We start from the raw sequence: 18471 nt of genomic DNA on the forward strand, positions 1-18471 counted from the left end.
TTAAATTTTGATTTTAATTTTATATTTATTTTTAATATTATTTTTATTTTAAATTATATTAAAATTAACAACATAAATTTTATTGAAATTAAAATTTAAAATTACATTAATTGAAAAATTAAAATATAGGATTCTCTACAAATGTGTAGTACACTATAAATAGTGAAGCTACATTAAATTGAGTATTGAATCCCACAAAAGTGGATGCTCTAAGGTGGCTTCAACTAATTGCATATTTATGACCAGTCGCGCAAAAGTTTTGTGAATTTTATTTAAATTAAAGCTCACATACGCCTACACTTAGAGAGTGTTTGACTAAGCTTATTTTAAAGAGTTTATAAGTTACTGGAGCTTATAAGATGTTTCAAAAACTTATAAGATGTAATTTTTAAAAATCGTATTGAATTGAATAAGATAATAATAGTGAGATTGAGTAATTAAAAAAGAAACAGCTGACCAATTAAATTGCATTTCCAAGTCCTTATAAAAGACGGGAGGAAAAACAATAAAGGAGAAGAGGGCAAGAATGTCATTAAACATGGCACAAACTCTTGATGCCCATATCAACGCGTTCCGATATTCCAACTCCTCAAAATACTCGCCCCATATTTTATCCCAAATCTTAAATATAACCCACAGATTCCCCAATTCCAATTCATTTCCCTTTTCCCTTTCGCAAAATCCAATTCAACATTTTCCACTCATTTCACATATTTTTCTGCCTCTATCTACAAACCAAGGAACGCCTCCTTCTCTCTCTCTCTCGTCTCTAATTTTGTACAACAAAGCCAAAGGCTGATTATGGCCCAAAAGAGAGACAAAGAAGAAACCGAGCTGAAGGTCCCAGAAAACCTACCAATATGCAGCCCGCCGCAGACGATGGCCGCACCTCCGCCGCATCTCCCCGCCGCCAGACTGCCCGAGAGCTCAGATCCGGACCTCCCGAGCGCGTCCGACCGGAGAACCGGATCCGCGGCGGCTCCGGAGAGGCCCGATCTGCAGATCCGAGGGGCGCTGAAGAGACCTAGAGAAAAAGAGGTGACCCGTTGCTCCGGGTCGGGCTGCAGAAAGCGGATCGGGTTGATGGGTTTCCGGTGCAAATGCGGCGACGTGTTCTGCTCCGAGCACAGGTACTCAGATCGGCACGACTGCAGCTACGACTACAAAGCGGCCGGCCGAGATGCGATCGCCAAGGAAAATCCGGTCATCAGAGCGGCGAAGCTTCTCAAAGTTTGACCTAGTTTTGAGTTAGGTGGTGAAACGGTGTCGTTTCGACCGGGAGGCGGCAAGGATGAGGGAGGAGGCGTGTGGTTTGTTTCTTGTAAATTTGGTCGGGGATCGGGGGTATTGTTGTCATTTTGATTACTTAATTATTATCTCATAAATGGCTGTGGAAATTCTTGTAACGCACATTATAAATTATAATTAATATTTTAATATTACATTAAAGGTAATATTATTTTTTTATTTGGGTTGCTTGGTTGGCAGGTGAGGTACGCAGATGCACAAAATTCAATGGGTCGGCTGCATTTGTGTGGTCCACAATTAAAACATATGCTAGTGGTTCAATTCTTTACCCAAATGCGGATGCCCTTCATATTGCTTCAATAATGCCGACGAGCTTAATATTTTTTAATCTAAATCAAACTATCAACCGTTGATAGATATGTCACTATTTGCGTATTAAACACTAAGCCTTTAATTAAAATTCGGAGAATATAAAATATTAAAATAAAAAATCCCTAATAACATGTTTCTCTCATTTTTACTGCCTATATTCCGTTAAATATTTTGGAACTTTTATTGTGACCGAAGAGTAATTCAAGTGCCATCAAACAAAGTTTTACGTAGTAGACATGTAAGAGGTGGTTGTGCAAGGTAGGAAGCCGATTTGTTTTAATGGTAGTTGAGTAGCATGTACGCAATGAGAGGCTGCGTGGAATTCAGGATCCTTGAGAGTAAATTCACATCTTGTAAAAGGAAAATACTATGGGTGTTGACAAGTGTCCCGTTTAAAATATAAGTATAACTTTTTGAAGGATTGAAAATATAGTATTATTTCAATTCATTTGTGAATAATATAACCTAATCGTACCATGTCTAAAAAAGTTACCTACCTTTTTTCCAAAATGACAACTATTTTGGTACTATGCATTGATACTAACCACTTAATTTAATGAAAATAGAGTCTAAAAAATTTAATGAAAATAGAAAAGTAGAGGTTTGCATTGTTTAGTTGTCTTATATCATCCATATTGGTCGGTTCATATGGTTGATTCGAGTCAATTCAAATCATATATCAACTACTGCGAAGAGGGGGGGGGGGGGGGGGGGGGGGGGGGGCTCGAGCTCTAGCGCAATGAGATGAGCTCAGCTCATCGCTTTTATAAAAGACGCATGTATGACAAACGCTGAAATTAAAAATTAAAAATAATAAAAAACAAAAATAAAATCATACCTATTTTCAAGAATTGCGGCTACCATTGAAGAGAAGCATGAAGAAGGTAGAATAAAAATGAAGTAGTGTTAGGATTAATAAATGATCCCTTCTTAAATTTTAAAACTATAGTTGAGCTTCTGCTATGAAAAAGAGAGATATAATTCAGGCTTATATTTTTTAAAACTATAGTTTTTGCTTATGTTTTTTATTGATATTAATTTTTTTGCTTATTTTAATTTTTAGTTTTTTTTTAATTATTGTAATTTTCAATTTTTAAAATTATTTTAATTTTTTGTTTTTTTAGTTTTTAATTACTAGTTTGGGCTCTATTACTAATTTAAATTTAAGTATTTTAAAATTTAGTAATTTAAGTTAATGAAATTTTAATTCAACTAATTGTGTTATTTAAAATTTATATTATTTAAATTAAATGAAAAGATAAAAATCAAAATTATTTTCTTAGTCAGCAGGATGAGTCAGATCAATGCAGGCCTTGACTCATAAGTGGTCTCGGAGCATGGATAAATCAATAACTGACTCAACCAATATGAATGCTCTTATGCGAACATAATGGAATTGATGAATTAAATGTTAGGGCTCGTTGCTAGGGGTGAGCAAAAAATTCGAAACCGAATAACCGAACCGATCCAAATCGGAATTTTAAAATATGGTTCGGTTTTTTCAGTTTTTCGGTTCGGTTCGGATTTTTTTCCATAAAATTTCGGTTTTTCGGTTCGATTCGGTTCGGATTTTTTAAAATCGAACAAAACCGAAAAATTGAATTATATTTATAATATATATATATATATATATAATATTTTAATTATAATTTTATAATATCTAACTTCTAATATTTTTTTAATTTTATAGTTTTTATTTTGGAATTTTCGGTTTTTTTTTCAAAAAATTCAGTTTTCTTCGGATTAATTCGGTTTTTCGGTTCGGTTTGGTTTTAATTATAAAAATTTGGTTAATTCGGTTCAGTTTGTTCGGTTAATTCGGTTCGGTTCGCTTTTTTTTTTAAATCGAACTAAAATATGGTTTGGTTTTAGCAAAAACTGAACCATATAACCGAATGCTCACCCCTACTCGTTGCTAGCTTGCTAGTTAAGTTAGGATTTAGTTAGATAGATAAAGTTAAGATATATTCCCTCCGTTCTAGCTTTTAGTATCCATTTCAAAGTGATACGAGTTTTAATAAAGTTATTGAATGTGTTGTGAGTGGAATAAAGGTCTCATCTTTTATGTGAGTGTTAAAATAATTATAGTGGAATAAGGGTCTCATCTACTTTTACTAAATAAAAAAATGAATATCAAAATGTGGGACTGCCAAAAAAGAAAAAATATGGATACTAAAAGTTGGGACAAATGGAATATTAAACTAAAAAGTGATTGATATCATTTTCTTTTCTTTTATTTGAGATTATAAATATGAAATCAAAATACAATCAAATTGATGTTTTGTATCTTAAATTAAAATAATGACTAATACATTATTTATAATTTTAACTCTAACATAATTTGAAAAATATGAAACTATCATAAACTATCTCCACCGTTGCATTTTTCCTAAAACTCCCTAAAACGTCAATCTCAATTTTCCGACAGATCTCCACTATGAAGGGTGCTCCTTCTTGAAGTTTCTACGATATTTATTTCATTTCACAATTTTGAAGGAAATGGAAAAAATAAATTATGGTTTATTATTAGACGAACATCAATATCTAAATATTCAATTTACATACATGGAAGAGCCCAAACCAAATATCAGGTATTAGCCCAGAAAATTAATTGCAACCAGTGACCCACATAACAATAACAAGGATGTCCATAGACAACAATCAAATTTAGTTTTGAAGATTCTAAAATTTAACGGGGTCAAATTTGAGAGACAACTAAAGTTTGTATATTTTATTAATTTTTTCTAAATTCGTGTTAAAAATAATTTTTCGTCAAAATTGATGTATTTTGACAAAAAAAAATGCATCTTAACCTTCTATGACGAAAATCAGAAGTGATGTTAAGAAGGTTAAGATTCTATGATGTTAAGAAGGTTAACATATGCATGTTGGTTGACGAAACTTTGATTTTATAAACTTTAATTTTCGTCACACTAATAAACCTTTTATAACAATGCCAAGAACTGAGGAATGACATATGCATGTTGGTTGACGAAAGTAAGAAGCTTAGAAGTCAAATTACCAGGCTTGAAAGGTGACTGTCTCAACGTGATTGAAAGGTTACTGTCTCAACGTGATGTTGAGGTAGGTAAGCTCAAAGGTAAGGTTTTTTATTCTGAAAGGGTGTTTGAGCGTTACAACAACGGTAGTTCTGTTATGAATGAAATCTTGTCTCAAGGTCAACACAGTAATTGTGGAATAGGGTTTTATTCGGAAGGTTCTATTAAGATGCAAGAACATCACAACACCACTGTGTTTGTTAAGGAGGGAAATGTTAGTATGAATGTTGATAACATTAAGGACTCACAAAAGAAGAAATCTAAAAAGAAAAGGTCCTATGTGTGTCACTACTGTTCTGTTCCTAGTCACAACAAACCTCTTTGTGTTAAATATATTAATGATTGTGCTATTAAGTCTGCAACACAATTGTTTGATTGTTATCAGACGACTGTTAATAACACTGCTAGGTTTGAATTCAGGATAATGTTGAATGGAAAGAAGAAAAATGAAACCTGCAATGCGGTTGTCTATTCGTCCTTACATGCTAACATCTCTGAAAATTGGTATTTTGACAATGGTTGTTCTAGACACATGACAGATACAAAATCTCTCATCTCGGATTTTGTTCCAACATCAGGAGGTAGTGTTACCTTTGAAGGAGGAGCAAAAGGAACAAGTCTGGGAAAATGAGTGATGAATGTTAATGAGTTCCCCAAGCTGAAAGATGTCTGCCTTGTTGAAGGACTTAAGGCTAACCTTATTAGCATTAGTCAGTTGTGTGATGCAGGAATGACTGTGAAGTTTGACAAACATCTCTGTGAAGTATTTGATGACTCAAATTGTCGCATCAGCTCAGCGGATACTTCCCCTGCTCGCGAGGTGTTCGTCAGGGCGACCCTCTTTCCCCTATTCTGTTCGGCATTGCTGAGGACGTGTTGAGTCATATTCTGATAAATTGTGTTCGCTCTCGCCATCTGCATCCCATGGATTTCAGTAGATCCAAGCACTTTCCTTCTCATTTATTTTATGCTGATGATATTCTCATATTTTGTAAAGCTTCTCGCAGAAACGCGCGCAAGATTAAAGAGGTGATGGACTTCTATGGTGGGATGTCTGGACAAATTTGTAACGCTCAAAAGTCTCATGCGTTTTTTTCTAAAGGAGTGACTTCTGCGATGCAACGAGGTATTATCAGTGAGCTCGGATTTGGAGTTGGCAGCCTTCCTGTCACATATTTGGGGGTTTCTCTTTTTGCTGGTCGTTTGAAGGCTTCTCATTTGCGCACCATTTATGACAAAATTATTCAAAAGTTCTCGAGCTGGAAAGGTTTGCAGTTGTCAATGGCAGGAAAAATTTGCTTGGTCCGCTCGGTCATTCAAAGTTCAGTCACTCACTCCATGATGGTGTATAAGTGGCCTAAATCTTTGATTTATGCTTTAGACCGTCACTGTCGTAACTTCATTTGGACCGGAAATATCGATCAAAAGCCGTTCTGCCCGGTGAGTTGGTCAAGGGTTTGTGCGCCTAGGCCGGAAGGTGGGTTGGGAATCAGATCGTTCTCTCTCATGAACAAAAGCTTCCTGATGAAAACAGCCTGGCGTCTCATTGAAGGGAAGGATTTTGCTTCTGTTATTCTTCGTACCAGATACTTAGATAATTTCGGCTATGCCAAATGGGCTCTGGCGTCGTCTCCTTTTTGGACGAGTGTTCGCAGCCTGGTTGATCAGATGGTGGAGAATTCGTTCTCTTTTATTAGCACCGAAGCAAGTATGATGTTCTGGCGGGATGATTGGCTCGGATACAAACTGGTGACTAAACTTGGAATTCCTGATTATTTGCATTTTTTCTTGAATCAAGCAGTTGAGGATTATTATTATGATGGAATTTGGCATTTCACAGAGGATTTTGTTATCCAATTCCCGGATGTTGTGGTTGATATGCTCCTCATCCCTATTGGTGATGAGGAAGATGTTAGGATCTGGAAGCCTTCGGATACCGGGAAGGTTACTTCTGCTGTTGCTTACGCGAATATTGGCCCTTCTTTTCCTAAAGTTGGGTGGGGGTCGTGGATCTGGGCCAGCTTCATTCCAGATCGCAGATCGCTGATAAGTTGGCGGATTATTCATAATAAAATGCCAACGATGGATTGTCTTCGACGAAGGGGAATACAAGGCCCCAATCGCTGCAGTATGTGTAACAACGATGAGGAGACTCTGACTCACCTTTTTTGGGATTGCACTGTTATTCGTCCTGCTTGGAATGAGATGTTGGGTTGGTTTGACCAAAGTGACTTGGGTATGAGCTTGGACATTCATTCGTTTCTTGTGGCTTCTTGGAATGTGGATTTTAGTCCTCTGGTGGCGTCCTTATGGAAAGCTGCTATTATTAATTTGATTTGGAAAGTTTGGGATTGTCGTAACCAAGTAATTTTTGACGAGAAAACCTTCCATCCTAAGATGATCTTGAGCTTTCTCAAAGTCGTTTTTAAGGAAATGGACTCTCAATTTCTGAGACTTGGTCATTCGAATAATACTTGGCGTGATTATCTTATTCTTAGGCATATGGGGGTGGCGACGCGTGCTAGACCGCCTCCGATGATGATGGAGGTGCATTGGTGGCCTTCGGTGGGAAGCTGGATTAAGGTTAACACGGATGGCTCGGCCACGGGTGCTCCGGGACTTATAGCTACTGGTGGAGTGTTCAGAGACAATTGGGGATGGGTTCGTGGTTGCTTCCATCTCAAAGGAGGAAAGGGTTTTGCTTTTGAAGCGGAGCTCTTAGCGGTCATCCACGCGATTCGTATTGCTCATCAAAGAGGTTGGAGGCAGCTTTGGCTTGAAGCCGATTCCACTTACGTGGTCCACCTCCTTAATACTCGTTCGACGAATGTCCCTTGGCGTTTCCTGGCTGAGTGGAAGGAGGTCTTAAAGCTTCTCTCCCAAATCCACTTTCAAGTTTCTCATATTTTCCGGGAAGGAAACAAACCGGCGGATTTAATGGCAAATCCTGTTCGTACTGAAGGTTGGTGGCCCTATGCCTTGGAGGAGATTAAATTAGTGGCTGCTCTAGATATGTCTACGCATAGTGCGGTGCGTGTGAAATTCTGATGTTTGCTGCTGCTGCTTGGTCTCGAGCTGATGGCGAGGGAGAGAGTAGGCGGTGCGGCTGCGCTGAAGGGGTGTGTGTTGAGGTTTGGAGCTGGGGTTTTCTTTTGCGTCTTGCTGAGTTTAACCAACAGATGATTGGCTGTCTTGAGCCTTTGCGGCTGGAGGCTTATAATCGAGCGGGGTCGACTCTATGTGGGCCCTTGATTCGGTTGAGCACCGAGCGGAATTTCATGGAGGATCTTCTCTGGAATTCGACCAATAGGAGGCGGCATAGTTGTTGTGCGGGGGTGGGACATGCGCAGGGTAATGCGCAGGGTTTGAAGATGGCCGGCTGCAGGGTCGAGTTAGTCAGGATGCTTTCGGACGGAGGTCTTGGGGCAATGGGCGACGGCTTCTCGCCGGCCTCTCGTTTTTTGCTGGTTTTCTCTGGGGGCAGATGGCGACGGTGTCACTCGACCTCGGTCCTGTTTGGGGTGTTGGTTCTCATTTTCTTTTGGAGCCGGGGTGCTCTGATCATTCGCCGTGGTTTTCGGGGGAGTAGCAGTAGTTTGGCCATGAGTTTTGGTACCCTTACTGTTGTTCGACGTTTCGTGGATCGTCGATGTTGGGGTTGGTTTGCTGCCGATTGGGTTGGGGTGTCAGCGGCGTCTTTTTCCAGTGTTCAGGTGAGCTCAACACTGGGAGTCGGCTGGTCGGACCTCTTGGTTCTCCGTGATCGGCGTTTTTCTGCCGTTTCACGTCGAGCGTGTTGGAGGGGCGGTTGCTTTCGTCGTCGATGTGCCGCCTCTTGGAGTGTTATCTCCTTTTTCTGTCTTCCTGTTTTGCATGTAATAACGTCTTGTGGTCGGGACAGTTTGGTGGTGGTTGGTATCGCGTTGTTGCCGGGTGACTCAACCTAGAACACCTCTAGTTTGACTTGCAATAGAACAAGGACATCCTAGTGATGGTAAGTTGACCCAGTGTCATCTCTCAAGGAAAGTCTTAAAGGGCTTTTAATTGTATCGCAGGAAAAACAGTAAAAGAAAGCAGTAAAGGTTTTGATTTAAAAACGTAACTTAAACTTAAATGTAAATTGAACTTAAACTTAGCCTAGGCAATAATTTAAACAACTCGAATTAAACCTAACTTAAGAAATTAAATACTTGTAAATTTAAAGACTTCTAATCTAGGCATGAAACTAAAGTGCATAATTGAAATTGCATAATTGAAAAGAAAACATAAACAATAACGAAAAGCATAAACATGATTAAACGAAAATAACTTGAATTGAAATATGAAATACCGTAATTGTCTTGAACGTGTAATTGTGTCACTCAATCACAATCCAAGAAACTAAACTAAAACGAAATTGAAATCTAACTTAGAACAATAAAAACTCAAAACTATGAACAACTATGAAAGCAAGTAAATCCTAAGCTTCGGATGCCAACAGATTGCAAAGATGGCGTCTAAAACTAGGGCAAGAATTTGGATTGATTTTTACAATGAAAACTATAGCCCTATTTATAGACTTCAACTCCTTCTGGATCACCATGGAAATTACCATGCAAAGCCGGACTCTAAAAGGAATAGAATCGTAGATGATAAGGTAACTCCAGCTATGACGCGCGCAACAAGTATTCTCCACTCGGCGGAAATCGCAGCTCTCGCCAGAGGAATGGTTATCGCCAGAGGAACGGATGACTTCTCTGATCTTGTCAGCGGAATGGGTTCCGCTCTGGTATTGATTCCTCTAGCGCTTCCTCCGCTCTGGCGGGTGATTTCTCTGGCATGTCCACGCTCGCCTCGATTCCTCTGACGGTCGACTCCTCTGGCGCTTTTCTCTCCTCTGGCGCTTTTCTCTCCTCTGGCGCCTTTCTCCTCTGGCTTAGCGAGTTCTCTGACTTAGCGAGTTCTCTGGCGAATGACTTCTCTGGATCCGGAGCGCTTGGTTCCGCTGCTCTGGAGACTTGATTTCTCTGGTGGTTGATTTCTCTGGCCTATGATTCCTCTGGTCTGGTCTGGCGTAAAAACGCCATTTTTAGCCAAAAATCCCCAAAATTATACTCTTCCACCATTAAAACCTAAATCTCCTGAAAAGCATCAAATACACCATAAAACGCACCAATTTCCAGAAGATTTAACTTACAATGAGCACATTCAAACCCCTAAAATTAGAACAATTAAGCATAAATCAACCCCCCCACACTTAGCCTTTTGCTTGTCCTCAAGCAAAATCCATATGAATCTTAGGAAGAGATTGATTTCAACAATGCTAATTTCCATCCAATCATTCTCAAAGTCAATTCAAAATTTTACAATCAATATACCTCTCTCGATCATGCAATTAACTCAAAGTTTAAGAAGCAACAAAACAGTAATGTAAGCAATTCGATCAGACCCAATTCTCCGCTAGAAGTGAATTCCCTAATGTGATCGCCTTTATAATCAATATCACCATTTTTCACACTTTGTGTGCTTGAGATTTTCGACAGTTGAGCCATAATTCGCAAAATAAAAACCATTTGGATGTAATCCAAAGTCTTTTCACGTGGTTTCCCATGCTCATAGTTAGACTAGAGGAGCAGAGACTCAGAGCTGTCACGTTTTAGAACAGGCCAGATGTTTCAGAGCTGGCAATTTTGAGGTTGGCAATTCGTCCAACATTTTTCACATTTCACAGATAAGATACGATCGTAGGCAATCACAATGACAACACTCCTTCTAGCATCTACCGGACAAATCACGTTTTACTTACTTACAATCATGTTGCAACAAAACTCAAATTCTTTGCACAATCAAGAAACATATATCAAGAGTAAAACAAGAATAACCACCATTCATTCACAAACCCGAAACTCGCATCGAAAACCATCTACTCTTCCAAAAATTCATATAAATTAGCAAGATTCGAGACCAACAACTAAGCATAGAAAAATCAATTTTTTTTTTTTGCCCAATTGACAATATAAACACAATAAAACACCCCCCCACACTTAAAGCATGCCATGTCCTCAGGGCACAAAAGAAATAAGAATAGAGGATACGTCCCTGATTATCGGCATGGAGACATTGAAGCAACGTGCGAGGTGGTGACGAGGGGAATTCACTGGCTATGGCAGAGTGGAGAAGGGCAGCGTGGAGAAGTGCAGCGGTGGTGGCAGCAGCGCTGGCGGCTGTATGAGAGTTTCAGCGCTGAAAATAAGACATGCTCACCAAGCATCAAAGTGTCCGCAAAGCATCCAAAACTTAGGAAAGACACGAAACACACAACTAAAAAAAACTAAGACAAACAGAAACTAAAAACAAACCAACGGTGGGTTGCCTCCCACCAAGCGCTAGATTTAGAGTCTCCAGCCCGACTTCAGAGCTGAACTTCAGCTAGGGTTGTGCAGAGCTTGAGACTCCACCTCCAACGGCGAGCTCTGGTGCTCGTAGTACGGCTTCACTCGATGGCCATTCACTCGGAAACTCTCCTTTGTGTGCTCGTTCAATAGCTCGACCGCACCATGCTCGAACACTTCTTTGAGTAAAAATGGACCACTCCACCTAGATTTCAGCTTTCCCGGAAATAACTTAAGTCGAGAGTTGAACAAGAGCACCTTCATTCCAGGGCAAAGCTTCTTGTGACAAATGCGGCGATCGTGGAGTCGCTTCACTTTGTCATTGTAAATTCTTGCATTCTCATACGCCTCATTGCGTAGCTCATCTAACTCCTCCATTTGCAACATGCGCTGCTTCACGGCAGAGCCCAGGTCATAGTTGGCAGCCTTGATCGCCCAATAAGCTTTGTGCTCTATCTCCACCGGCAGATGACAAGCCTTGCCATATACTAGACGGTATGGACTCATCCCAAGCACTCCCTTGAAGGCAGTTCGGTATGCCCAGAGAGCGTCATTCAACTTTGCGGACCAGTCCTTGCGCGAGGGCTGCACCGTTTTCTCCAAAATTCCTTTGATCTGCCGATTGCTCGTCTCAGCTTGTCCAGAAGTCTGTGGATGGTATGGTGTTGCAACCTTGTGCGTGATCCCATTCTTCTTCATGAGCTTTGCAAACAACTTATTGCAGAAGTGCTTGCCTCCATCGCTAATGATAGCTCTAGGAAATCCGAATCTAGAAAGAATGTTTTCTTGCACAAACTTAAGCACCACATTAGCATCACATGTCCGCGTGGGAATAGCCTCAACCCATTTGGACACGTAATCTACAGCAAGTAAAATATATTGAAATCCATGCGAAGTAGGAAATGGTCCCATGAAATCAATGCCCCACACATCGAAGATCTCGACAATTAAAATGCTTTGGAGGGGCATCTCATTTCTGCGGCCAATATTTCCTACTCTCTGACACCGATCGCAAGCAAGAGTGAAAGTGTGTGCATCTTTGAAAATGGAAGGCCAAAACAAACCTGATTGAAGAATTTTATGAGCTGTTTTCTGTCCCCCAAAGTGTCCACCACAATGATCCTCATGGCACATTTTCAACACTTGTTGTTGCTCCTCTGCCGGCACACACCGTCGAATGACATCATCCTTTCCAAGCTTGAAAAGGTGAGGAATCTCCCAATAATAGTGTCTGCATTGAGCTAAAAATCTCTTTCTTTCCTGCGATGTCAGCTCAGGCCGTAGAATACCACAAACTAAGTAATTGACAATATCTGCATACCAGGGCTCGGCACTCGCAGGGCTGCTCTGAACAGCGCTGAGTTCGGCAAGGCTGGTAGAGGTGATATCGGCAGAGCTGGTCAGAGCAGAGCTGGCTTCGATTCTGCACTGGAGATGTCGGCTCCTCTGCTCTGGTACCGACTCCTCTGCTCTGGTATTCGACTCCTCTGCTCTGCTCGGGTAGTTCTCTGCTCTGGCATTCGACTCCTCTGCTATGGCTCGGGCAGAGTGGATCTCGGCAGTGCTGCTCTTAGCAAGGGTTAATGCATATGTATGCTCAAAAGGAAAAGATTCAGGGATGCAATTGAAATTCGATTCTATCCGATTTTTATCCAATCGGGAAAGGTGGTCAGCTACGTGATTCTCGCTCCCTTTCCTATCCCTGATTTCTACATCAAACTCTTGCAACAGTAAGACCCAACGGATGAGACGAGCTTTAGCCTGAGGTTTAGTCATCAAGTATCGAAGTGCAGCATGGTCACTATGGACAATGACCTTAGACCCAATGATGTATGCTCGAAATTTATCTAAGGCAAAGACCACAGCAAGCATCTCTTTTTCAGTAGTGGTGTAATTTACTTGTGCACTATTCAGAGTTAAACTAGCATAGTAAATCACACGTAACATCTTATCCACACGCTGACCTAGCACCGCTCCTACAGCAGAGTTAGACGCATCACACATAATCTCAAAGGGCAATGACCAATCAGGCGCAATTACAACCGGGGCAGAGCTCAACTTAAGTTTCAATGTTTCAAAGGCATGCATGCAAGAGTCATCGAAATTAAAAGGAACATCCTGAGCAAGCAGTTTGCATAGAGGTTGGCTAATTTTAGAGAAATCTTTAATGAAACGTCGATAAAAACCGGCGTGACCTAAGAAACTCCTAATCCCTTTGACATCAATAGGGGGTGGCAACTTTTGGATTACCTCCACCTTAGCTCTGTCGACCTCTAGTCCATGCTTAGACACCACATGACCCAAGACAATCCCACGAGTAACCATGAAATGACTCTTTTCCCAACTCAAAGTTAGGCCACTTTCAATACACCTTTTCAACACAACATCAATCTTAGTTAAACAATCATGAAAAGACTTCCCAAAAACCGAAAAATCATCCATAAAAACCTCCACGCATTTACCAATCATATCAGAGAATATGGACATCATGCATCGTTGAAACGTCCCGGGCGCATTGCACAATCCGAACGGCATCCTCTTCCATGCAAATGTCCCAAAAGGCGTGGTGAATGCAGTCTTGACTTGATCTTCCGGTGCGATTGCGATTTGGTAGTATCCTGACAAACCATCTAGAAAACAATAAAAATCATGTCCTGCTAAACGGTCTAACATTTGATCAACAAAAGGAAGAGGAAAGTGATCCTTTCTGGTGACGGCATTGAGTTTCCTGTAGTCGACGCACATCCGCCATCCCGTGGTAGGACGTGTCGGCACCAACTCCATCTTTTCATTGCGCACAACTGTCATTCCTCCTTTCTTTGGCACGACATGCACCGGGCTCACCCACTCACTATCGGCGACAGAGTAGATAATCCCTTCGGCAAGAAGCTTTAGGATTTCCTTACGCACAACCTCCATTAGCATAGGGTTCAAGCGTCGCTGGGCATCTCGCTTTGGTGCAGCTCCTTCCTCTAAGTTGATCCTGTGCATGCATGTGGCTGGACTAATGCCACGTATGTCACCTAGGCTCCATCCTAGCGCTGCTTTGTTTCTCTTCAAAACTTCAAGCAGCGCTGCCTCTTGCTCTATAGTCAGCGTAGATGAGATGATGACTGGCTTCTCCCTTCCTGCTTCTAAAAAGATGTACTTGAGGTTAGCAGGGAGTTCCTTTAGTTCCAGCGCTGGGCTCTTGGTTTCCATCTGATCATCGAGGGATAGTTCGGTATGGTTGGAAAGCACTGAGCTCGGCATGGCTGTCTGAGCAGAACCGCAAGGCAGAGGAATGGGGATTTCTCTGGCGGGTCCAGAGCCGAAGTCTTCAACTTCCCGAGCTAACTCCTCTATATCGGCTGATCCAGCGCAAACTTCCACACGCTCCTGTTCCTGTATAAATACCTTCTCAACCAGGCCATTAATAACATCTATATATGAACATTCATTTATGAAATTAGCAGAAGGCATAGCCCGATTTTCATGCACCGAGAAAGACACCGACTCCCCCAACATTGTCATCTTAATAGTTCCATTTTTGACATCAATCAACGTGTTAGTGGTCGCCATAAAGGGTCTTCCTAATAGCAGAGTGTGATCTCTACCATTCTCGTGCACATCCCCAATCTCAAGGACTACGAAGTCAACAGGCACAATCAAATCCCCGACTCGCACCAGAATATCCTCAACTATCCCACGGGGGTACCTAACGGACCTATCAGCGAGTTGTAGACACATGCGAGTGGATTTCAAATTACCTAACTCTAATTGTTTGAAAATAGAGTAAGGCATAAGGTTAATTCCAGCACCCAAATCTAACATTCCCGTAGCTTCCTTACCATTTCCTAAAGCAATATTAATCACAAAGCTACCTGGATCGCGCTGCTTTAGTGGTAAGGATTGCTGCATGATTGAGGTCGCTACTTCTGAGACTAGAATCTTCTCATTGTCCCCGAACTTCCGCTTGTTGGAGACCAATTCCTTGAAAAACTTCACATATGCTGGGACTTTTCTGATCACATCAAGAAGAGGAAGATTCACGTTCACCTTGGCAAGCATGTTGTAGAAGTCGGCGAACTGTTGGTCTTGCTTTCCGTTGCTCAATCTGCCCGGGAAGGGAATCGGTGGTCGATAAGGTGTAGAAGCTTTGTGGAGCTTGACCTCCTTCTCCTTCTCTTCTTCCTTTTGCTGGTCTCCCTTTTCTCCATCAGTCGAGTTGGGCAGATCTGAACTCGGCAGCTCTGGTCTGAACGGAGCAGAGTTCGGCAGCTCTGTTCTGATAAAGCCAGAGGGATCCGTTCTGCTCTGGCGGAACGGTTCCTCTGCTCTGACAAGGTCAGAGGAATCGGTTCTACTCTGACGGGACGGTTCTTCTGCTCTGGTTTGTGTTGGAACCTCCATTTTGTTATCCAGAATCTTACCACTGCGGAGAACAGTTACAGCAAGAGCTTGATGTGGCTGAGCAGGTTGGCCATGAAATTTCCCAGGCTGCTGTTGTTGTTGGATTTGATTCAAGGCACCGGAAAGTTGTCCAACCGTTGTCTCGAGCCTTTTGATTGTAGATGCTTGGGCCTCCATACTTTGTTTGCTGATCTCCATAAAGGTTTGCAGCGTTTCTTCGAGCGTGGATTTTTGTGGTGGAATCGGCTGTGCACTCTGTTGCGGAATGGATTGCTGCTGTTGGTATTGTGATCTGTACGGTTGGAACGAACCCTGCTGTTGTGGGAAATATTGTTGTTGTAGATAGCCCATTTGAGGTGGTCGACGGAATTGATTCCCCCCAAGATTTTGATTTCCCCATCCAGCATTCGGCTGACCTCTCCATCCGCCATTCACATTTTGTTGACCTTGATTCATGTTCTGCCCATAAGGTCTGCTTGGCCCTAGATTGTAGCCTTGAAATCCTTGTGCCGCATAGACCTCAGCTTGTCCTTCCGGAGTAAACTCTCCCATTCTATGGCACTCATTAGCTCCATGGCTGAAATCTCCACAAATACCACAGGGCTCAACGTACTGTAGGCTGGGTTCGGCGGGGCTGGCGTCGGCAGAGCTGGAATTGGCTGAGTTGTCATCGGCGGTGCTGAGCTCTGAACTGGAGAATTTTCCATCTTTTCCATCTTGAGCTGTTGGACTTCTCGCATGATCGAGGCCAATTGTTGCTGCATCTCGAACTGATTTGTCACGGCACTAGCCTCTACTCTCCGTCCTCGGACTGACTTTTGTTGGGAGCTCTCGGCTAAAGTCTTGAAAATCTCTTTCAGATCTGCCGCAGTTTTCCGAGCTATGTTCCCTCCTGCCGTGCTATCTACCATAAATTGGGCAGTTTGCACTAACCCATCGTAGAAGAACTGCATCAACATAACATTAGTGAATTGATGTTGAGGGCATTGACGGAGGAGTTCTTCATATCTCTCCCAAGCTTCATGCAAAGGCTCGTCCGCTCCTTGGGTGAACTCCATTATTTTCGTTCTCAGCTCCTGTGTCTTGTGACTTGGGTAGTATTTCAGCATGAATTTTTCACAAGCATCTCCCCATGTAGTGATAGAGTTGGGCGGCAGAGATAGCATCCACGTCCTCGCCCGGTCTTTAAGTGCGTAGGGGAAGCACTTGAGCTTGAGTTGATCCTCCGTAAGAGTAAGTAGAGGGATTGTTTGCACTTGTGTGCAAAAATCCCGGATGAATTGCAGCGCATCCTCGCTTGGCATTCCGTGGAACACCGGCAGCAGATTCGAATCATTAGGTTTGAGATTGTAATTTCTCACAGCAGTGGGGAGCACAATTGCCGACGTGTTGGTATCTCCAATTACCGGCCTGGTGAAGTCTCCCATATATTCCGTGTTCTTGGCCATCTCCTTCTTTTCCTTGTTTAAATTCTGCTTGGTGCAAAATTTGGCAGAGCTGGCCTCTTCCTCCTTAGTGTGTTCTGCCGTGGCTGCGGTCTGCTCTGTATTGGTAGCGCTGGTGTCCTCCTTAGTCGTGTTATGCTTAGCACGGAAGTCGACAAAGCTGGCCTCTTCCTCCCTTGTCTCTATGGTATGCTCTGGAACTTCAGAGTCAGATTCAGAACCACAGTAGAAATCGTCAGTTCTGTCACGTGCGTCTTCGTCCGAATTGGAGTTAGAACCGTCTGCTCCGTCGTCACCGAACACTCCCTTGCAACTATTCTTCCTGAAAATCCCTTCGCTCGTACTATGCAAAGGTGACACCAATTTGCCTTTAAGACTACGGCGTCCCTGCATGCACAACACTGAACAAACGGATTAAACGCACCGAGTGGAAGAAACGTAAAAACAAAAATTAAATAAAGCAAGTAAAAACGACACAACTAAAACGCCTAAAACTTTCCCCGGCAACGGCGCCAAAATTTTGACTCAACCTAGAACACCTCTAGTTTGACTTGCAATAGAACAAGGACATGTCATCTCTCAAGGAAAGTCTTAAAGGGCTTTTAATTGTATCGCAGGAAAAACAGTAAAAGAAAGCAGTAAAGGTTTTGATTTAAAAACGTAACTTAAACTTAAATGTAAATTGAACTTAAACTTAGCCTAGGCAATAATTTAAACAACTCGAATTAAACCTAACTTAAGAAATTAAATACTTGTAAATTTAAAGACTTCTAATCTAGGCATGAAACTAAAGTGCATAATTGAAATTGCATAATTGAAAAGAAAACATAAACAATAACGAAAAGCATAAACATGATTAAACGAAAATAACTTGAATTGAAATATGAAATACCGTAATTGTCTTGAACGTGTAATTGTGTCACTCAATCACAATCCAAGAAACTAAACTAAAACGAAATTGAAATCTAACTTAGAACAATAAAAACTCAAAACTATGAACAACTATGAAAGCAAGTAAATCCTAAGCTTCGGATGCCAACAGATTGCAAAGATGGCGTCTAAAACTAGGGCAAGAATTTGGATTGATTTTTACAATGAAAACTATAGCCCTATTTATAGACTTCAACTCCTTCTGGATCACCATGGAAATTACCATGCAAAGCCGGACTCTAAAAGGAATAGAATCGTAGATGATAAGGTAACTCCAGCTATGACGCGCGCAACAAGTATTCTCCACTCGGTGGAAATCGCAGCTCTCGCCAGAGGAATGGTTATCGCCAGAGGAACGGATGACTTCTCTGATCTTGTCAGCGGAATGGGTTCCGCTCTGGTATTGATTCCTCTAGCGCTTCCTCCGCTCTGGCGGGTGATTTCTCTGGCATGTCCACGCTCGCCTCGATTCCTCTGACGGTCGACTCCTCTGGCGCTTTTCTCTCCTCTGGCGCTTTTCTCTCCTCTGGCGCCTTTCTCCTCTGGCTTAGCGAGTTCTCTGACTTAGCGAGTTCTCTGGCGAATGACTTCTCTGGATCCGGAGCGCTTGGTTCCGCTGCTCTGGAGACTTGATTTCTCTGGTGGTTGATTTCT

The 18471-nt window shown here is 41.8% G+C and overlaps 1 protein-coding gene across 1 annotated transcript; it reads left to right on the top strand.

Annotated features, from left to right (window-relative positions):
* The first annotated feature begins 511 nt into the window (after positions 1-511).
* On the top strand, positions 512-1465 carry LOC131013985 (zinc finger A20 and AN1 domain-containing stress-associated protein 5-like). The gene has a single exon (XM_057941926.1). It carries the CDS (start codon positions 802-804, stop codon positions 1234-1236), a length of 435 nt encoding a protein of 144 aa, XP_057797909.1. The 5' UTR covers positions 512-801; the 3' UTR covers positions 1237-1465.
* Positions 1466-18471: the final 17006 nt, after the last annotated feature.

This window comes from Salvia miltiorrhiza, chromosome 3 (genome assembly GCF_028751815.1).
Source record: "Salvia miltiorrhiza cultivar Shanhuang (shh) chromosome 3, IMPLAD_Smil_shh, whole genome shotgun sequence".
Lineage (NCBI taxonomy): Eukaryota > Viridiplantae > Streptophyta > Magnoliopsida > Lamiales > Lamiaceae > Salvia > Salvia miltiorrhiza.